Genomic DNA, 20,045 nt, shown 5'->3' with positions numbered 1-20,045 from the left:
ATGGAGCATGAGCTACCAGGGCTTGAAGCTCACTGACCCTACGAGCTGAAGTAACTGCCACCAAGAAAATGACCTTCCAGGTCAAGTACTTCAGATGGCAGGTATTCAGTGGCTCAAAAGGAGGTTTCATCAGCTGGGTGATGACGACGTTGAGATCCCATGACACAGTAGGAGGCTTGATAGGGGGCTTTGACAAAAGCAAACCTCTCATGAATCGAACGACTAAAGGCTCTCCAGAGATGGCTTTACCTTCCACACGATAATGGTAAGCACTAATCGCACTAAGGTGATTCCTTACTGAGTTGGTCTTGAGGCCAGACTCTGATAAGTGCAGAAGGTATTCAAGCAGGTTCTGTGCAGGGCAAGAACGAGGTTCTAGGGCCTTGCTCTCACACCAAACGACAAACCTCCTCCACTTGAAAAAGTAACTCTTTTTAGTGGAATCCTTCCTAGAGGCAAGCAAGACCCGGGAGACACCCTCAGACAGACCCAACGCAGCGAAGTCTACGCCCTCAACATCCAGGCCGTGAGAGCCAGGGATTGAAGGTTGGGGTGCAGCAACGCTCCGTCGTTCTGCGAAATGAGAGTCGGAAAACACTCCAATCTCCACGGTTCTTCGGAGGACAACTCCAGAAGAAGAGGGAACCAGATCTGACGGGGCCAAAAGGGCGCTATCAGAATCATGGTGCCGCGGTCTTGCTTGAGCTTCAGTAAGGTCTTCCCCACCAAAGGTATGGGAGGATAAGCATACAGGAGGCCGGTCCCCCAATGAAGGAGAAAGGCATCTGACGCTAGCCTGCCGTGTGTCTGAAGCCTGGAACAGAACAGAGGCAGCTTGTGGTTGGTCTGAGAGGCGAAAAGATCCACCGAGGGGGTGCCCCACTCTCGGAAGATCTTGCGTACCACTCTGGAATGGAGCGACCACTCGTGCGGTTGCATGACTCTGCTCAGTCTGTCGGCCAGACTGTTGTTTACGCCTGCCAGGTACGTGGCTTGGAGAAGCATGCCGAAGCGACACGCCCAACGCCACATACCGACGGCTTCCTGACACAGGGGGCGAGATCCGGTGCCCCCCTGCTTGTTGACGTAATACATTGCAACCTGATTGTCTGTCCGAATTTGGATAATTTGGCAGGACAGCCGATCTCTGAAAGCCTTCAGTGCGTTCCAGATCGCTCGGAGCTCCAGGAGGTTGATCTGCAGATCCTTTTCCTGGAGGGACCACAGACCCTGGGTGTGAAGCCCATCGACATGGGCTCCCCACCCCAGGCGGGATGCATCCGTCGTCAGCACTTTCGTGGGCTGCGGAATTTGGAATGGACGTCCCAGGGTCAAATTGGTCCGTATGGTCCACCAGAGCAGTGAAGTGCGGCAACTGGTGGAGAGGCGGATGACATCCTCTAGATTCCCGGTGGCTTGGAACCACTGGGAAGCTAGGGTCCATTGAGCAGATCTCATGTGAAGACGAGCCATGGGAGTCACATGAACTGTGGAGGCCATATGACCCAGAAGTCTCAACATCTGCCGAGCTGTGATCTGCTGAGACGCTCTGGTCTGCGAAGCCAGGGCCAAGAGATTGGTGGCCCTCGCTTCGGGAAGGTAGGCCTGAACCGTCTGGGAATTCAGCAGCGCTCCTATGAATTCCAGAGACTGAGTTGGCTGGAGATGGGACTTTGGGTAATTTATCACAAACCCCAGCAGCTCCAGAAGTTGAATAGTGCACTGCATGGACCGGAGGGCTCCTGCCTTCGAGGTGTTCTTGACCAGCCAATCGTCGAGATATGGGAACACGTGCACTCCCAGCTTGCGTAGGTAGGCCGCTACCACCACGAGGCACTTTGTAAACACTCGTGGGGCAGAGGCGAGCCCAAAGGGCAGCACACAATACTGAAAGTGCCGTGCGCCCAGGCGGAATCTGAGATACTGTCTGTGAGCTGGCAGTATCGGGATGTGAGTGTATGCGTCCTTTAAATCCAGGGAACATAGCCAATCGTTTTTCTGAATCATTGGCAGAAGGGTGCCCAAGGAAAGCATCCTGAACTTTTCTTTGACCAGGAATTTGTTCAGGCCTCTCAGGTCTAGGATGGGACGCATCCCCCCTGTTTTCTTTTCCACAAGGAAGTACCTGGAATAGAATCCCTGCCCTTCCTGCCCGGGTGGTACGGGCTCGACCGCATTGGCGCTGAGAAGGGCGGAGAGTTCCTCTGCAAGTACCAGCTTGTGATGGGAGCTGAAAGACTGAGCTCCCGGAGGACAATTTGGAGGCAGGGAGGTCAAATTCAGGGCGTATCCGCACCGCACTATTTGGAGAACCCACTGGTCGGAGGTTATGAGAGGCCACCTTTGGTGAAAGAATTTTAACCTCCCTCCGACCGGCAGGTCGTCCGGTACGGACACTTGTAGGGCGGCTATGTTCCCGTGGATCCAGTCAAAAGCCCGTCCCCGGCTTTTGCTGTGGAGGCGCAGGGGGCTGCTTAGGCGCACGCTGTTGACGGGAACGAGCGCGCTGGGGCTGTCCCTGTGCCTGACGAGGCCTTCGGGCCGGCTGGTTGTACCTACGCTTCGCAAAAGAATAGGGTGCAGCCTGCCGAGCCCGGGAAAAAACGCCCGCCCGCGGGGGCGGGTGCTGAAGGCGCCCGGTGGGAGAGCTTGTCGAGAGCGGTTTCCCGCTGATGCAGTTGGTCAACCATCTGCTCGACCTTCTCGCCAAAAATATTATCCCCCCGGCAAGGGACGTCAGCCAGTCTCTGCTGGGTGCGGTTGTCCAGGTCAGAGGCACGCAGCCATGAGAGCCTGCGCATCACTATACCTTGGGCCGCAGCACGAGATGCCACGTCACAGGTGTCAAAAATCCCCCTGGACAGGAACTTTCTGCACGCCTTCAGCTGCCTGACCACCTCCTGATATGGCCTGGACTGCTCCGGCGGGAGCTTATCGACCAGGTCCGCCAGCTGTTGCACATTGGTCCGCATGTGGATGCTCATATAGAGCAGGTAAGATTGGATGCGGGTCACGAGCATGGAGGATTGGTAGGCCTTCCTCCCAAATGAGTCCAGAGTGCGAGACTCCCGCCCCGGGGGCGCCGAGGCGGTATCCCTCGAACTCCGTGCCCTCTTGAGAGCAGAATCCACGACCGCTGAGTCATGGGGCAACTGGGGCCGCATGAGCTCTGGGTCAGAGTGGATCCTGTACTGGGACTCTGCTTTCTTGGGAATGGTGGGGTTAGTTAGTGGTCGCACCCAGTTCCGAAGCAGCGTCTCCTTCAGGACATTGTGCAGCGGTACCGTGGAGGACTCTCTAGGTGGTGATGGATAGTCGAGGACCTCGAGCATCTCGGCCCTCGGCTCTTCCACAGAGACCACGGGAAAGGGAATGCTTATAGACATATCCCGCACAAAGGAGGCAAAGGAGAGACTCTCAGGAGGTGAGAGCTTCCTCTCCGGTGACGGCGTGGGGTCCGAGGGAAGGCCCGTAGACTCCTCTGAGGAGAAATATCTCGGGTCTTCCTCTTCCCCCCACGAGTCCTCATCCTCGGTATCGGACATTAGCTCATGTAGCTGAGTCCGGTACCGGGCCCGGCTCGACGTCGAGGCACCGAGGTCTCGGTGTCGTCGAGCGGTGGACTCCCGCGCCGGCGGGGACGGAGCTCCCTCCATCGACGTCGACGGGGACTCCACCTGCGTGGCGGTCGAGACCGGCACCGCAAGCGGCGGCGGTGTCGACAGCCCCGGCGCCGGGCTAGAGCTCGCCGTCGCCACAGTCATCGGCGCCGGGGGCGCAAGCACCCCCGACGCCGGCACAGCCTGGCGCATCAGCCCTTCCAGGATCCCCGGAAGGATGGCTCTGAGGCACTCGTCCAGGCCCGCTGCCGGGAAAGGCGGTGGGGCCGGTAAGGGTGTCGGTGCCAGAAGCTGCTGGGGGCCAGGAGACGGCACCGAGGTGCCGGAACCCCGACGCGTCGGTACCTCCACCACCGACGGAGATCTCTCCTCTCTGCGATGACGCTTCGGCGTCGACTCCCCTTCAGGGTGCACCGAGGGCTCCCGGTGACGGCGCTTCTTATCTTTTTTCCGGTGCACGTCACCGGCGCCGGAGGGCATGGAGGAGGAGGAGGTCGATCCCCCTCGGTCTCAAGGTACCGGGTCCGACAGGGTTCGGTCCCGTGGCTCACGAGCTGAGGGAGTGACCGGGGCCGACAGCCCACGCGGCCTCTCAACCCCACTCTCACCGGCGGACCGGCGGGCCGACGGGACCTGTTCTCCTGGGGTCGCTGCCATCGGTGCCGATGTCTCGGGCATCGATACCGGTACCGAAGATCCGGCCTTCGATACCGATGCCGTCGAGGTCGACGTCGAGGGGCCGGCGCAAGTTCCAAAAAGACGGTCCCGCAGAACTTGCCTCGCAACCTGAGTCCGTTTCCGGAGACCGAGACACAGCGCGCACGACTTGAGATTGTGCTCCGGCCCGAGGCACTGGAGGCACCAAGCGTGGGTGTCGGTCTGCGAGATCGGCCGGCCGCAGCGACCACACTTTTTAAATCCACTCGGGACCTTCGAGGACATCGACGGAAAAATCGCGTCGGCGAAGTCAAAGTCGGCAATGGTGGCTAAAATCACACCACGAAAAAACTAGCCGACCGAGCGGCCACTAGGCCGCAATGAGGCGTCCCCGCTGGAAGCGAGGGAAAAGGGGAGCGCGTGCTCCACACGCGCGAAAATCTTTTTTTTTTTTTTAACAATACGAAGAAAGAAAGAAAGAGGAACCGAACGGGTCAAAGCAACGATCCGCGTAAACGCGGTCGAAAAATCCGGCGGCTGAACGGAGAGAGAGGCAATTGCACAACTCTCTCCAGTCGCGGAAAAAAAGTAACTGGCGGGAGCGGTCGCGCACGGGCGGGAAGACGGCCGCGCATGCGCGGTGGGCGTGCCCTGCGTGCCGACCGTCCCGCGAAGCTTCTTCCGGTTGGTGGGGGCTGCCGCGGACGTCAACCCAGTCGTGAGAACAAGCAGCCTGCTTGTCCTCGGAGAAAAGCCTGATACATCTGGAGCACAAACTCAGGAGGAAAACCCCCTGCCTGAGTAGGCCCAGCCTGCATCAGTGCTCCTGAACAAAAAACATCCGAAGTAGGTACCGAAAGACCTGCAGGCTGCGAGGGAGATTGGGAGGACGAATTCAAAATGGCCGCCGTTCGCACCAAAACCGCCGTTCCGGAGTCCGGGGGGGGGGGCGCCTGACCCTTCAGCAACCACGGGATCAGAGAGCACCGGTGAAGAGACCGAACCAGCTGACTGAACTGCTGCAGGCAAAACCGGACCCAAAGCTCCCGCTAGCGCTGTACAATACTTACAAGCGCCTGAAGATGAAACACCCCGACGCTGACAAACGGAGCAGTGCTTAAGTTTTTCAGACATCGCTTGCGCGCGCGTACCCAACTCGCGCCGAAACTGTACTTTTTTTTTTTTAAATAGCGCTCAAATTAAACATACAAATCCCCCGAAAACAAACAGTGATGGGAGCTAGACCAGGTAAAGAAATCTTTTTATGTTTCCCTGCTGTGGAAACGCTAACCAGCCACACCACACACACACACTTGACAGTAACAGAGCTGCCTGCTCGTTCAATCAATGGGGACCTAAGAGGTCCGTGGCAGTAAAACAAATTTAGCTTCTTTTCACATCTGGCTGCCTCTCCCAAAGGTAAAATCCCCTTGCTAATCAAAGGGCAACCCTTCCCTTAGAAATTGAATTAAATAATAAGGGAGGTGGGGAGGAGCAAGGGGGGAGGGACCCGGGACACCCGAGTTTTCACCCCTGAGGCTGAAAGTCAACCAAGCTGAAAAGAACACCTAACAAGCCTCAAAGAATTCCTGTGGCACAGAATAAAAGCAGAATAAAGCCAACAATAAAGAACAAGCTGAAAGACAATAAAGAGAGACTAATGGGCTCACTCCTACCTGCTGGGAGACTGAGAAAATACTGAGGCTAGGGTCACATGACCAGGGCTCCTATTGGCTCGCTAGAGTCAGAGTTTTTTTCTCAGTCTCCAACCTGCTGGTAGGCGTGCACAACCCATCAGTCCAATCCTGGGCCGGGCCGGAGGGATGCTAAGGAAAATATGTTTTTGTTTTTTTTTTCAAAATTCCAGTTCTAAGCTGGTGCCCAGGAGTAGAAGTCTGAGAACTCAGCTCTATCTCAATAATGCTCAACTGGTGTCAAAGTATGTTCACACGTGCAGGTCGCGGTTTGCAAGTGCTGTGCCTTTGGGTAGTGGGGAAGCTGTCCTGTAATCTGGAAGTATGTGCATCGTTCTGATACTTTCAGGGAAAGAAGCAGTATATTAAATAATACATGGGAATTAAAGATGACCTCAATTTAAATAATAAAAACCCCATAAACTGAGTGACCTTTAATAATGATTAAAAGCCTTGATGGGCAATTTAAAGAATTAAGACCATTTCAAGGGCCTTGAGCGTGACTTGGGAACATTTCATAAAGACAGGCATTGATGTCCTTATCTCCGTTCTCCTTTGAGAAGCTCACTCTTTCTTTCTCATTTAAACCATCGCCAGCTCCCCTAAAGAAGCCTGCACAGAGGAACTGGTGCATGGCGGAACCTAAAAGGAAGCGATAGAAAGGATGAGCAGACCACAAAAAGACCACCGAAGTCCAAAATAATACAAAAACACCTTTACTGTGCAACAAGAGTGGAGGGTTTTGAACACAGAGCTCGACTTGGCCAAGTTTTGCCAAAAAGATGCTTCAAGGGCTAAAATAACTAATAGAAATATAATAAAGCACAAGGTTACTAACTACATAAATAGATTTTTTTTAAAGTACAGCAAAATAACGGTAACAGAATAACGTAAAATATTAGTAAGTAGCAAAACTTTCACCAACCAACCAAAAACATGTTTAATGCATGTTCTAATTTGATTTTATGTTCAGGTTTAACAATCTAAAAAGAACTTAAAGAAATATAACTTACAAAAATGTACTTGGGCAATAAGGAAAAATACATACCATCAGTGTGAAAGCAGGTATGCACCAGATCCGGCTCAATTCTGTAGGGTGAACCAAAATAAATCTTACGCCTTTGTTTACAAAGGCATGCGATAGGCGTCTTAGCATTTTTAACGCGCATTAAACACATGCGTCAAATGCTAACACTCCTATAGGAATGTATTGGCGCATTAGCATTTAACATGCCTTAAAAAAAGGAGCGTTAAAAACACTAACGCGCCTTAGTAAACATAACCCTTAGTTTGCTAGGGCCTCTGTTTCAAAAACGCAAAAGAGAACAAGAATCAAAAACAAAATAAACAAAGCAATCTTGTAGTCTTTCCTTCTCAAACACTCGTGTCTTTGCTATATCAACCAAACCCTGCACTGCTGCCAGCCTATATGCATTCACCATGGTCACATGACCTTTCTTCCTTCACAGTAAAAAAAAAATTAAAAACAATCTTTTAATTCACATCATAGGTAATTGTGGTAGAAAAAATGATAGAAATCTGGGGAAATATTAGGGCCGGGCATCGATTAAAAATTTTAATTGCAATTCATCACGTGATTCAAAAATTTTAATTACACGATTAATCATAGCATGAATTTTGGACACACGCTTTTCAAATTTTTTTTCTTTTTTTTAATGTTGCTCCAATCATTCTTTTGAACAAATGCTCAGCGTGGCTGATTATCCTTTACAACATGCTTATTCAATTAGGGGTGGGCAACAATTAAAAATTGTAATCAAAATTAATTGTGGTATTATGTTATGCCAACGTGAAACAGGATAGATAGGGGAGAGAAAGCAATGCTGGGCAACAGCCAGAAGTAAAACATTTTTGATCATGACCCAAAAATTCAAATCGTAGTTAAAATTTTTAAAAATTAATTGCATTAATAGTGCACTAAATGCCCACCCCTAAAAATATACATACAGTTATTTTCACTACGCAGTAACAAAAAACAACCCTTTTTTTCTAATGGCCTGTTATGGAAAAAAAAAAAAACCCTAAAGAAGTGCAGTGTATATAATGCTAGTCAATAGCGGAACTCAAACCCACAAAGTTAGGTTCACAGACAGCTATTCTAACCCTGAGGCTTTTATGTGTGTGTGTGGTTTTGGGCATGGACAGTTGTGGCCTTAAGTTGTCTTTCTCTCTCAAAACACTTGAATCATTGCTATAGCAATCAAAACCTAACCTACTGCCAGCCTACAGACATTCTCCATGGATACACAACCTTGCTTCCTGCAGACTAAAAGGAAAAGTGTTATAAGAACATAAGAGGTAGTATACTGGGACTATTAAGCCCAGTATCCTGTTTCCAACAGTGGCCAATCCAGGTCATAAGTACCTGGCAAGATCCCAAAACAGTACATTTTATGCTGTTTATCCTAGAAATAAGCAGTGGATTTTCCCAAGTCCATTTTAATAATGGATATGGACTTTTCTTTTAGGAAGATATCCAAACCTTTTTTAAACCCCGCTAAACTAAATGCTTTTTACCATATGCTCTGGCAATGACTTCAAGAGTTTAATTACACATTGAGTGAAGAAATATGTTCTCCGATTGGTTTTAAATTTACTACTTTGTAGCTTCATTTCATGCCCCCTAGTCCTAGTATTTTTTTGCAAATAAGGGGTTCACGTCTACCCGTTCCACTCCACTCCCTATTTTATAGCCGTCTATTATATCTCCCCTCAGATGTCTTAGCTCCAAGCTAAAGAGTCCTAAGGTTATAACCACGTGAATGATCCAGCTGTTTAAAGTGGAATTATAAGTGTAAAAACAAATGGGAATAATTTGTATGTTTAGGAGAGTGGTTGTTAAGCTTAACAAAAGGGGATTGGAATTATAAGGGTACAAACAAACAAACAAACAGAGATAATTTGTATTATTATGAGAATGTTTGTTAAGCTTAATAAATAATGTTTTGTATACGAGCAAACTCCATGGGCTTCAGTTTTTCCACCAAGATGTAATGAATGATTGAAATGATTCAAAATGATGAAACGAGTAATGTATATACATTGAGTCCCTGTGAATTATAGAGTTAAAATTTAATGCCAAGAAGTGTAGAATGATACACTTGGGGGTACAGAAACCCGAGAGATACCGAATAGGAGGGGAGAGATTAGTAAGCTCGACTCAGGAGACCTTGGGGTGTTGGTGTCTGAGGATCTGAAGGTGAAGAAACAATGTGACAAGGCGACGGCCGTGGCTAGAAGGATGCTAGGCTGCATAGAGAGGGGCATAACCAGCAGAAGAAAGGAGGTGTTGATGCCCCTCTACAAGTCATTGGTGAGGCCCCACTTGGAGTATTGTGTTCAGTTTTGGAGGCCGTATCTTGCTAAAGATGTAAAAAGACTGGAAGTGGTGCAAAGAAAAGCTACAAAAATGGTATGGGATTTGCATTGCAAACCGTACGAGGAGAGACTTGCTGACCTGGACATGTATATCTTGGAGGAAAGGAGAAACAGTGGTGACATGATACAGACGTTCAAATATTTGAAAGGTATTAATCCGCAAATGAACCTTTTCCGGAGATGGGAAGGTGATAGAACTAGAGGACATGAATTGAGGTTGAAGGGAGGCCGACTCAGGACTAATGTCAGGAAGTATTTTTTCACAGAGAGGGTGGTTGATATGTGGAATGCTCTCCCGCGGGAGGTGGTGGAGATGAAAATGGTAATGGAATTCAAACGTGTGGGATAAACACAAAGGAATCCTGTTTAGAAGGAATGGTTCCGCGGAATCTTAGTGGAGATTGGGTGGCAACACCGGTAATTGGGAAACAAAACGGGAGCTGGGCAGACTTCTACGGTCTACACCCTGATCGAGACTGAATTGATTGGGATGGGCTGGAGTGTAAATTTTAAGGGGCTTCGACATTAGCTTCAGAACTTAGTACAAGAGCAGTGCAGAGCTGGGCAGACTTCTACGGTCTGTGCCCTGAGAAAGGCAAGGACAAATCAAACTCGGGTATACATATAAAGTATCACATTCCATGTAAAATGAGTTTATGTTGTTGGGCAGACTGGATGGACCATAACAGGTCTTTATCTGCCGTCATTTACTATGTTACTATGGTCTTCTCCCAGGTTCTAGTTTAAAAGCTGCTCTATCTCCTCTTTAAATGGCGGTGCCAGCAGCCTGGTCCAACCCTAGTTAAGGTGAGCCCATCCTTTCGGAATAGGCTCTCCCCTTCCCCACAAATCTAAAACCCTCCTCCCTGCAACATCGCCCCATCCACTCATTGAGACTCCGGAGCTCTGCCTGTCTCTTGGGCCCTGCGCATGGAACGGGGAGCACTTCGGGAAATACTACCCTAGAGGTTCTGGAATTGAGCTTTCTACCTAAGAGCATAAATTTGACTTCCAGGACCTCCCTCCCACATTTTCCTGTCATTGGTACCAACATGGACCAAGACAATTGGCTCCTCCCCAGCACTAACTAAAATCCTATCTAGGTGACGTGCGAGGTCCACCACCTTCGCACCAGGCAGGCAAGTGACCAGGCGATCCTCATGTCCACTTGAGTCCAGCTATTTACATGCCTAATAATAGAATCACCAGCTACAACAGCAGCCCTAACCTTTCCCTCCTGACAAGAAGCTCCTGGAGACACATCCTCGGTGTGAGAGGATATTGCATCCCTTGGTGGGCTGGTCCTGGCTACAGGATTACTTCCAGCTGCACCAGGGTGATGCTCTCCTTTTAGAAGACCTCCCTCCTCCAAGGCAGCACAGGGGCTTCCAGGCTGGAGGTGGGACTTCTCTACAATGTCCCTGTAGGCCTCCTCTATGTACTTCTCTGTCTCCCTCAGCTCCACCAAGTCTGCTGCTCTAGCCTCAAGAGAATGGACTTGTTCTCTGAGAGATAGGAGCTCTTTCATCAAGCATACACATATAACCTCTCACCAACTGGAAGATAATCATACATGTGGCACTCAGTGCAAAAGACTGGATAGCACTCTTCTCGTTGCTGGACTTCTGTCTGCATCTTAGTATTATAGAGTTGTTTAATTAAAACTTCTTATGATACTAGGGATATCAGATAAAGAGCCTTAAGATTATAGGATGTAATATATAATTTATTGTTTGTTTCTCAAAAACTAATTAAATGTAATTAAAACTCTAATGAAAATTCTCCTCGTCTTAATTAGAATAACTGACTATAAATGAAGAGTTGAGCTAGGGGTGGGTGGGAGCTGGGGGGTGGGAGTAAGGACTTAACTAGGCCCTGCTGTTTCCTCTAGAGTCTATCTGTTAATTCTGTGCATATCAATATCCTACATTCCTCTTTTAAGCTCAATTTTTAAGTTACCAAGCACAGAGCAAAATAATGTCACTTACCAGAGAAATGTCCTCTTCTCTCAGACGCTGTTTAGCTGGTTGCTGAAGTTTTTGCTACTTACTAACACTTTACATATTATTTTTATTATTGTTATGTTGCTGCACTTTTTTTTTTTAGCTATTTATGTAGGTAGTAACATTGTGTTTTATTATATTTCTATTAGTTATTTTAGCACCTGAAGCAGCCAGTTGGTGAAACTTGGTTAAGTAGGGCTCTGTGGTCAAAACCCTTTACTCTTGTTGCATAATAAAGGTTTTTATTGTATTATTTTGGACCAGGGGCGTAGCCAGACATCCAATTTTGGGTGGGCCTGGGCCCAAGATGGGTGGGCAGAAGAACCCCACCCCGTCCCATAGGTAATTTGGTTTTTTCTTCTCTTGCCTGCATGCCATATGGTCTGTCAAACATCCCCCTCCTCCTGCATACCTTTTAAATAGCAGATTTTCACTGGCAGAGGGCAGCAACTAATATACACTGCTCATGTTGGCCTCACAGTCTTCCACTGATGCAACTTCCTGTTTCCACATAGGCAGGAATAAGGCTGTGGGGCTGGAGTGAACGGTATGTATCAGTCGCTGCTTGCTGCAGGCGAAGATCTACTATTTACAAGGTATGCAGAAGGGGCAGTTTTCAGCTGGTGGGACCTGGGAACCCCTGCTAGTCACATCATAGGTGTGTTGCTTCTGGGTGGGCCTGAGCCCACCTGGGCCCACCCTTGGCTACACCACTGTTTTGGACTTTGGCAGTCTTTTTGTGGTTTTGTCACCATTTCCTTCGGTCTGGATTTTGCGGAGAGCCTGCCCTCTTGTTTTTTGGGACCATCCCTAAAAAGGAAACGGGCACATTTCCAACTTGATATAAAAGATTACTTTACATTACACTCTTGTATCCCGCAACATACCTTTCAAGTTCAGAGTGGCTAACAAAAAGAAAACTGTAAATTCCAACAAATATAGCAACCTTTGACAGAACCATACCACAAATTTTCAAAATAAAAAAAGCTCTTAACATTTTACAGAATAGTTTGTAGTCTGTTAACTGCCTGATAGACATGGGTACAGAAATCCACCACTTTTCAGACTGATAAGAAAACAAAGAGAAATACCGACTTATACACTACCTGTCTAGGATTACAGTTATGGAGAACTACATAAGTGATTGAAGATATTTCACAGTTTCTAACTGGTTAAAGAACGAGACTGACCATCAAATTTGAGGCCCTAAACAATAGGCGTGCAGCTGTGTTCTCCAAGGATTGCAGTCATATCCACACTATCCATAATAATTCCCAGAAGTTTGAGTTGAAGTAGGTCAGTCTAAGGATCTGAGGAGTTGAAGCTCCTAGATTCTAATCCTGGCTCAGTCAGTGACTTTCTAAGAAGAAAGTCACCTGACCTCAACACCATTTGCTTAGCTAAAATCATAAGCTAGTGATGCACTTGCACAGTGGAGGTTTTTTTTTTTTTTTAACTCACATGCCCTATGTGATGAAACAGGGGACGTATATCTGTGACTTTAAGTGAATGTATGACATATTTGTTCCCCAGTGCATTTCCCTTGTTTTGCCAGCATATGGTGAATGTCTTTTTTTTTAGAAAAGCTGTTACAGAAGTGACAGTTTTTTCCCACCTTAAGCATCGAGGTAATCTTTAGTCTCAATATGGGAGCACAGAGGTAAATACCTCTGTCCTGAGACCCTGTTCAAGGCTTGTGAGCAGTTTCCTGAAGCTTCACAGGCACTACCCAGGTAGTGACAAAGTGTTTAGACAGTTTTAATATTGATCCTTATTCAGTTCCTGTTATTGCCTATTACTTTTCCATCTGTTTTATATGGTTCACTGTTTTAATTCTGTGATAATAAACTTTGTTAGTTTATTGGCTCTGTTCTCCTAGAATGACTAAGAATCCTGGTGGTTTCTATGTTGGGTCTGTGGGTGTTTTCCAGGAACTGTGGGACCCCTAAGAGTGTGGCCCCAGTAACCTAGAAATCACCGGGGAATAACTTCAGAGTGGGAGACTTACCCAGAGGCAAGTGGGACCCAGTCAGTGAGGTGGAGGGTGCTAGTATAGAGTACCTGCACAGGTGAAAGTGGGCCTGAGCAGTGTTGAGGACAGACCCTCCAGGTGGCTGCAGGGTTAGCCCAAGGCAGGTGCTAGGCATTTTGTGACACCCTAATATTATCCTGGAATTTGCTAGTGTGTAACAAAACCAGTGAAGAACCCGAGTACCAGAAATAACATACAGTTTCTATACAGGACTGTGGTTGGATTATGCAGTTTGAGTTTTTAAATATCACAATCCTGTCAGAAACGTATCTAGTGAGAACAAGATATTGGTTCCACCAGACCCTGCTGGTTAAGAAATCCATCACATTCAATGTATAGATTACAAAAGTTGTTCGTAGATGTTTCTATAAACTCGGTCTAATACGATCTATACGCTCACTCATCCTGCCTTCACTCTTATCAAGGACACAGAATAAAAGAATAAAAACGTATCCACATCATTCAAAATACCGTTATACAACATCACTAACAGTAGGAAATATGATATTACACCCCATCTTCAATTTAAAATGGCTGCTGATTAACGGGCACAGGAGCCGTTAGCGCCAAACGCCGTGCCCAATTTCCACCGTCGTTTGGCTGTGATTTAACCCGTTTTTACAGCAAACCGTCTCCGCTGGTTACCGCAGATATCTGCTTGTCTCTATATCTGTTCGGATCCGGTGTCTTCATCGGGAGCGACCATTCGTCCGACTTTCGGTTGCGGATCCTCTGGGCCACGTTGCATCGCGTTATCCCCCTTATTCTGCTGGACCGCTACCGTTTTGCAATCCACCGGTGCGGCAGGTGCAGAGATTTGGGAGGGGTCGGCTGCTCGTTTTTTGGGACACTCCCACTCAGCTCGGATTGCCCTATCAAAGTCCTGTCTGGAAAGGGAGTGAGTTACGGGCCTCCCAGCTGTATGCTCCTGATTGTCAGTTGTCAGTTGGCCGACGGAGAGCCCAATTGCATCGGTGGTGCGGTGGTGGGGTGAACAGCAACGATGGAATGCGTGAGACAGTATGTGGGAGATCTGTCGGATTTCATTGCTGATACACACATGTTAACCACATTAAAGAGTATGCAGACTTGTTCTCAGCCATTGCATGAAGATACATTTGGTGGGCATCTGAAGGTTGGTTTAGCACAGATGGAAATCACACGAAGAAATCACAGGGATAATAAAGCTGTCATTTGATATTTGCCTTGGCTGTATCATCCTCCGTCAGCAATGCAACAGGGACCCGAAGAATTTACCGAGTGTGTGTCTCACATTCGGCTCCTGTCATGGCTCCTCCTGGGGTGCCAGTTCTCCCTCGTTCTGTATGCCCATTCCTCTGGACGCGGGATCCCAGATAGCAGATCATCTGATTGAAATCCTCATTGGCTTTCCAGAACAATCCAAGACCTTGGTGTTGCACATGTGTTCTCTCTTCCACGCCTTTATCTTTGCCCAGCTATGGACGGTTTACTGTGAACAAGCAGCAGTAGCGCCCACTGTCCAAAACCAGAACGAGTTCAGTTTCACAGCGATCCTTACTGCACTGGAATTTTGGAGTCGAGTGGCACCCAGTCTCCTGCAACTTTTGGCACACAATAAAGTGATGGTGGAAATGGTGTGCTTTCCAGCCTTACTGTGTCTTGGCGAGTCAAGATCTGATTCTGGACTCTCTTTACTCTTTGCTTTTTCTTCTTTTTGTTTTCTTTTCCCTGCCTGCTGCTTAATTGTTTAAATATTATATTTATATACCCTTCCTTCCCTTCTGTCCTCTCAACTGTCATTGTAATTGTTTTTTATTAGTTCATTGTAAGCCGCTCTGGGGCTGCTTTACGTGGCAAAAAGCGGGGTATAAATGATCTAAAATAAATAAATAAATAGAATCTTAAATAAGCTCACTGACTACCGATCACTCATCGCATCACCTACAAAATTCTACTGCTTACTTAAAAATATTACATTTGGGAGCACTTCTATTTCTCATCTCACATCATCCCATACTGCACTCAGGTCTGCACAATAAAATCAACGTGTAGTTCCTAGTTATCGTGTCCTCATTCATGAACACATTAGACTTTCTATTTTCTCTGTCCGAGCTCCTCGTCTATGGAATGACTTTCCACCTTCTATGAGACTGGAAACCTCACTAACAAAATTTAAGACAGATGTTAAAACACATCTATTTAAAGATGCATATGGCTAAATTTCACTATCTTTTCCTTTTCCAGGGAGATCCGGACTGTATAAACCCCCTTCCATTTTGTTTTGTCCCTTCCACTTATGGATTTCTCCCTTTTTTCCTTTTTAGTCCAGTCCTGTCTTTGTCTCTGTAAAGGGTTGTTCTCTGTTTAATTATCTTAGACTATAAACTGCCCTGAAGGCTCCCAAAGGGTGGGGTAGCAAATGGAAAATAAACTTGGAAACCTTTTGTAGTCCTCTCTCATAATCCCTCCCTCCCATCTGCCTTCTGCACAGGCCTCTTCCCCTATCCAGTTTAGTCTTAACCTCATGTACTGTCTCCTATCTGAGCTGCTTCCTTCCTCTTTTCAATGCACAAGAGCCCTTCAAGCCCTCCACATTTGTCCCACCATGCTAATATCTCCTCCTCCCCAACACACATTTGATGGAAATGTCAGCATCTACCAATGAGACCCTGTGATGCTGGTCTCTCACTGTTGAGAACGCTTAGCACAGGTGAACCCCCGTCAGTCCATGTACCCCACTGGATAAATACCATTCAGCATTTTATAATGACAGATTTCTACTACTATCTTTTTCTCTATGCTGTATGCTCTTAGCATCAATAACCAGTTTGTACTGTGTCCTATGAGGCTTACTACACAAAACTTTTCACAAACTGTTGTTTTGGTATGCTAATGCTGAGTTACTTGTGGTCCAACCAGCACATTCAAACAAAAATCAAGAATGGCACTACACCATAATTGCATAACCTCTCTGCCCCCCCCCCCTCTCAAAAAAAAATGAAGTGTCGTGGTTGAGGACATGTCAAAAAAAAAGTTCCACTAGAATTAAAACCCCTTCAACTATGCCAAGTCAACTTGTCATTCTGGAAGACATAGATCTCTGTCTGAAAATAAGAATGTTTGTCATAAGGATTAATGCACTGAAGCAAGCCAGAAATAATGCTTATGCACACCCGCCCAGACATCTGTGATGCATGACCCTTAGGAAAACGCAGCCAAGAGCAGCTCCTGAATCACTAACGCTTTGCTCTTGGGAATGCAATTTGTTAGCTGCCAAGCAAACATCATTAGATTTATTATTAATTTATTTATTTAAAATATTTATAAGCCACTCGATCCAATAGTACTAGGCAGAGTACAAATTAAACATACACAATCTCGATAGATACTGCGTACAGAATGAGGAGCGAGTGGGTGGGGATTTCTTCTAGCACAATAATTATACGCTCAATGGGGCCTTACTACTATTTAATAAAATCATTCCCTTAAAACTATTTTGTCTGCATGCCACTAAACCGCTTGCCAAGCCACGTTCCATGTCAGAGTTAAGCACCATTCAGATGGGTTATATTTATTCCGCACCTGTGCAGCTGAGCCTCTATGCAGAGTCAAGGTGCTCACTGTTCCAAGATTATTCTTTATTAAAAAAACAATGAAAGTCATCTGTTTTAGCTTCTTGGCTCCCTTACACCGTGTTCTCCTGGTTCCCATCCCTCAATCTTCCACCTGATCAGTTCTTCCCATCACCCAGCAGTCCTCTCCCCTTTCAGGATGCAATCTGTAACCCATGTCTTTCTATATGCATTTTGGGCACCTGGGATTCCCTCAGCTTTTCATGACAGATTTATGATACTTTCATCTCCCTTTTCCTACCCTTTTTCTTGCTGTTTCACTTAGATGTCCACACACCACCTCAAATTGGAAGTGTTCTTTTGGGCTTAAAAGCTTCTAATGCTCCCTCTCATATCATCTTTTCCTCTGTGCTCACCCAACCTTTCCTCCAAGATGTGTGCCTCTCCTTGTCTCAAATTCCATCCCCTTCTTACCTTCCCCAAACTTTGCCAAGAATCCTAGACTATTACATTTTATGCAACCTTACAATTTAAGCTTTTCAACCTATTGTTATTTATAAAAGCACCACCAATGTGGGCAGCGTTATAAGAAGCTGAACACATCACATCCTAGAATTCTGCCCTTCCTCTTCTGGAGCTCTGTCACTGTACAGTATGTTTATCACCTAGAAGAGTGAAAAATATTTACAGCACACATCAGAACTCATCCGTGCAGGAGAAATGAAATTTCCTATAAATTAAGGGTAGAGGGGGTGGGGCAGAGGGATGGAGACACTTTCCCCTCAATTGAAAAGCTGCCTTCCATTGTTAAAGCTGACTCAGAATGCCCTCATTCAGCTAGCTACATCAGATACATTTTTTACAAATCACAGGCCTCATCTGCTGCATCACTGAGGCTATGCATTGCCATTTTCAAGTCCTGCCTACTACGAGGAGTCAAAGGGTGAACATGCACAGGAGTGGGAAAGGCTGATCTGGAGGTTACATAAGAACCAGGCTTCAAATTCTGCCTCTGACAAGCTCTGTTAGCAAGGATTTGTAGTTTCTATGTGTACTTTGCTGTGAAGGTGCTGTAGAGACACTGAAATCAAGGAAATTTATATATAAACCTCATCTAAGTGACCGTACTCAGCCACCCTTGGTAATTTTTATTTGGGCTGTCATGTTGAGTATGAAAGGCTGCCCCAGATGCTCATCCCACCTGACAGGGGTTTCCTCACTCTTATATAGAACATACAACTTTCAAAGTAGGAGAACGACCAGTCTGAGGGTGGCACTGAAGGAAGACCAAAATCCCATCCTGATTACAAAGAACAGCCATTTAGATAGAAGCCTCTGAGATTACCTGTTTTCATGATAACGTGAGTAGTTCCTCCAGTAATCTGATTAGAAAAGACACTCTGGGTTTTTCTGGTAAACCTTTGCACCAGTAACTAAAAGGAAAACACAGTAATAATTAATAATAATGGCAGAATGAAGACCTACACAGTATATGAGCTTTGAAGTCCACATCATCTTTTTGGTCCTTTGGATATAACTGCCAGACTTCCCGCATTGCTGCAAAGTCCATAGATGCTTTGTACCTGTAAGACTTTGCATTTATTTTAAAACTGAAATATTCTCCAGAAAAAAACACTCTTAAGTTTATGATTTTTATGTATGTAGGTAGTTTAGCAAGCAAAAGATACATGCATACTTTTGAAAATTCAAAACTGGATGCATAGTTCTAAAAACCATGCAGAGGTTTCGTGCTTCTCAAACTTTTATCCAATATGACCCCATTTTAAGAAGTGAAAATTCATGTAACTCTGGATGATTATGAAATCCCTTCCCCCTCTCATCCATAGCAGGAAGGCAGCAGCCACAATGGTGGCCACAGTGACGGCAGACAATGTGAGTGCTCACAGACCCCAGTAATTTCCATGGGTTTCCAAAGAAAGTCTACCCAGGGAGGGGTGAGGTCTTATAAATATTCTCTGGCTCTCAGACCCCATGATGACTGCCAGTACTCAGCAAAGGTAGTCCAGATTTAAAGGGGGGGTACTCTGATTCTGTGACACCATCCACTAATATCCCAACTGGTGTCCTAACCCACAGTTTGGTCCTAACCACATAAGTGGTGTGGAATAGCTAAATGTGAATATGTTTGAAGAAATACAAAGACTAGGGAGAAAACACCATGAAGTTACTCAGTAGTACATTTAGAGCCATGAACCAGGTGGAAAAGAAAAAAAACCCCTTTTTTTCTGATTTAAGTTCTGGAATTCATTAGAGAATGTGGTAAAAGAAGTTAGCCTAGCCAGGTTTAAAAAAACATTTAGACACGTTCCTGGAGAAAAAAATTCATAGACTACGGTTAACCAGTCAGACCTGGACAAAGCCACTGTTTAGTCCTGAGATAAGAAGTATGGAAACTATCTACCTTTTCAGGTGCTTGTGGCCTAGACTGGCCACTACTGGAAATAGGATACTGGTCTTGAAGGACCTTTGTATGTATGGCTGGGATGTCATTTGCAACAATAAATAGATATATAAATGATAAAATGCAATTATAAATGACACAATTAGTGCAGAAATTACATACACAGTGACCATGGTGTATAACATTAAAAAACTATATGTTAATAATGTAATAAAGAGTGAAGAAAAAAAAAAGAATATATATATTGAAGAAATGTGAATTAAAAACAAATGTCGTGACAAGGAATGAAAAAATGTGGATAAAAGTAAATAATAAGAAATAAACAGCGCAAGTAAATGCAACTCTGACCTTATTGGAGACAAAAATAATTGCTAAAATCGTGCTAAAAGAAAGACTATAAATACTGCAATGTGGATAACATAACATACTAAAGAAAATCTAAAGGAGTACCTGAGAGTCAATGCAATCGCAACAAGAAGATCCTGATAGGCATTACAGAAAAGTGAAGGTGATGAAAAGAATAATTCAAATAAGTGAATTATGATAATAAAATCATGTAAAATGCCATCTGAACAGTGAAATTAACCAAATAACTCTTTATGACACTTTTAACATATAGTCACTATGTATGCCATTTCTGCATTAAATGTGCCATTTACAATTG

The 20,045-nt window shown here is 46.0% G+C and overlaps 1 protein-coding gene across 1 annotated transcript in view; it reads right to left on the bottom strand.

Moving 5' to 3' along the window:
* Positions 1-6,455: 6,455 nt before the first annotated feature.
* The window catches only part of LOC115459296 (breast cancer type 1 susceptibility protein homolog), a 49,663-nt gene continuing 36,073 nt past the window's right edge, over positions 6,456-20,045 (bottom strand). Inside the window, exons 5-6 of the mRNA XM_030189140.1 lie at positions 18,305-18,392; positions 6,456-6,613 (exon numbers count right to left, since the gene is read on the bottom strand). Of these exons, the coding sequence (XP_030045000.1) occupies positions 6,456-6,613; positions 18,305-18,392 (246 nt within the window). The remainder of the gene's footprint in view (positions 6,614-18,304; positions 18,393-20,045) is intronic.

Source organism: Microcaecilia unicolor, unplaced genomic scaffold (genome assembly GCF_901765095.1).
Source record: "Microcaecilia unicolor unplaced genomic scaffold, aMicUni1.1, whole genome shotgun sequence".
Taxonomy (NCBI): Eukaryota; Metazoa; Chordata; class Amphibia; order Gymnophiona; family Siphonopidae; genus Microcaecilia; species Microcaecilia unicolor.
This window is presented reverse-complemented; position numbering and strand designations above follow the sequence as displayed.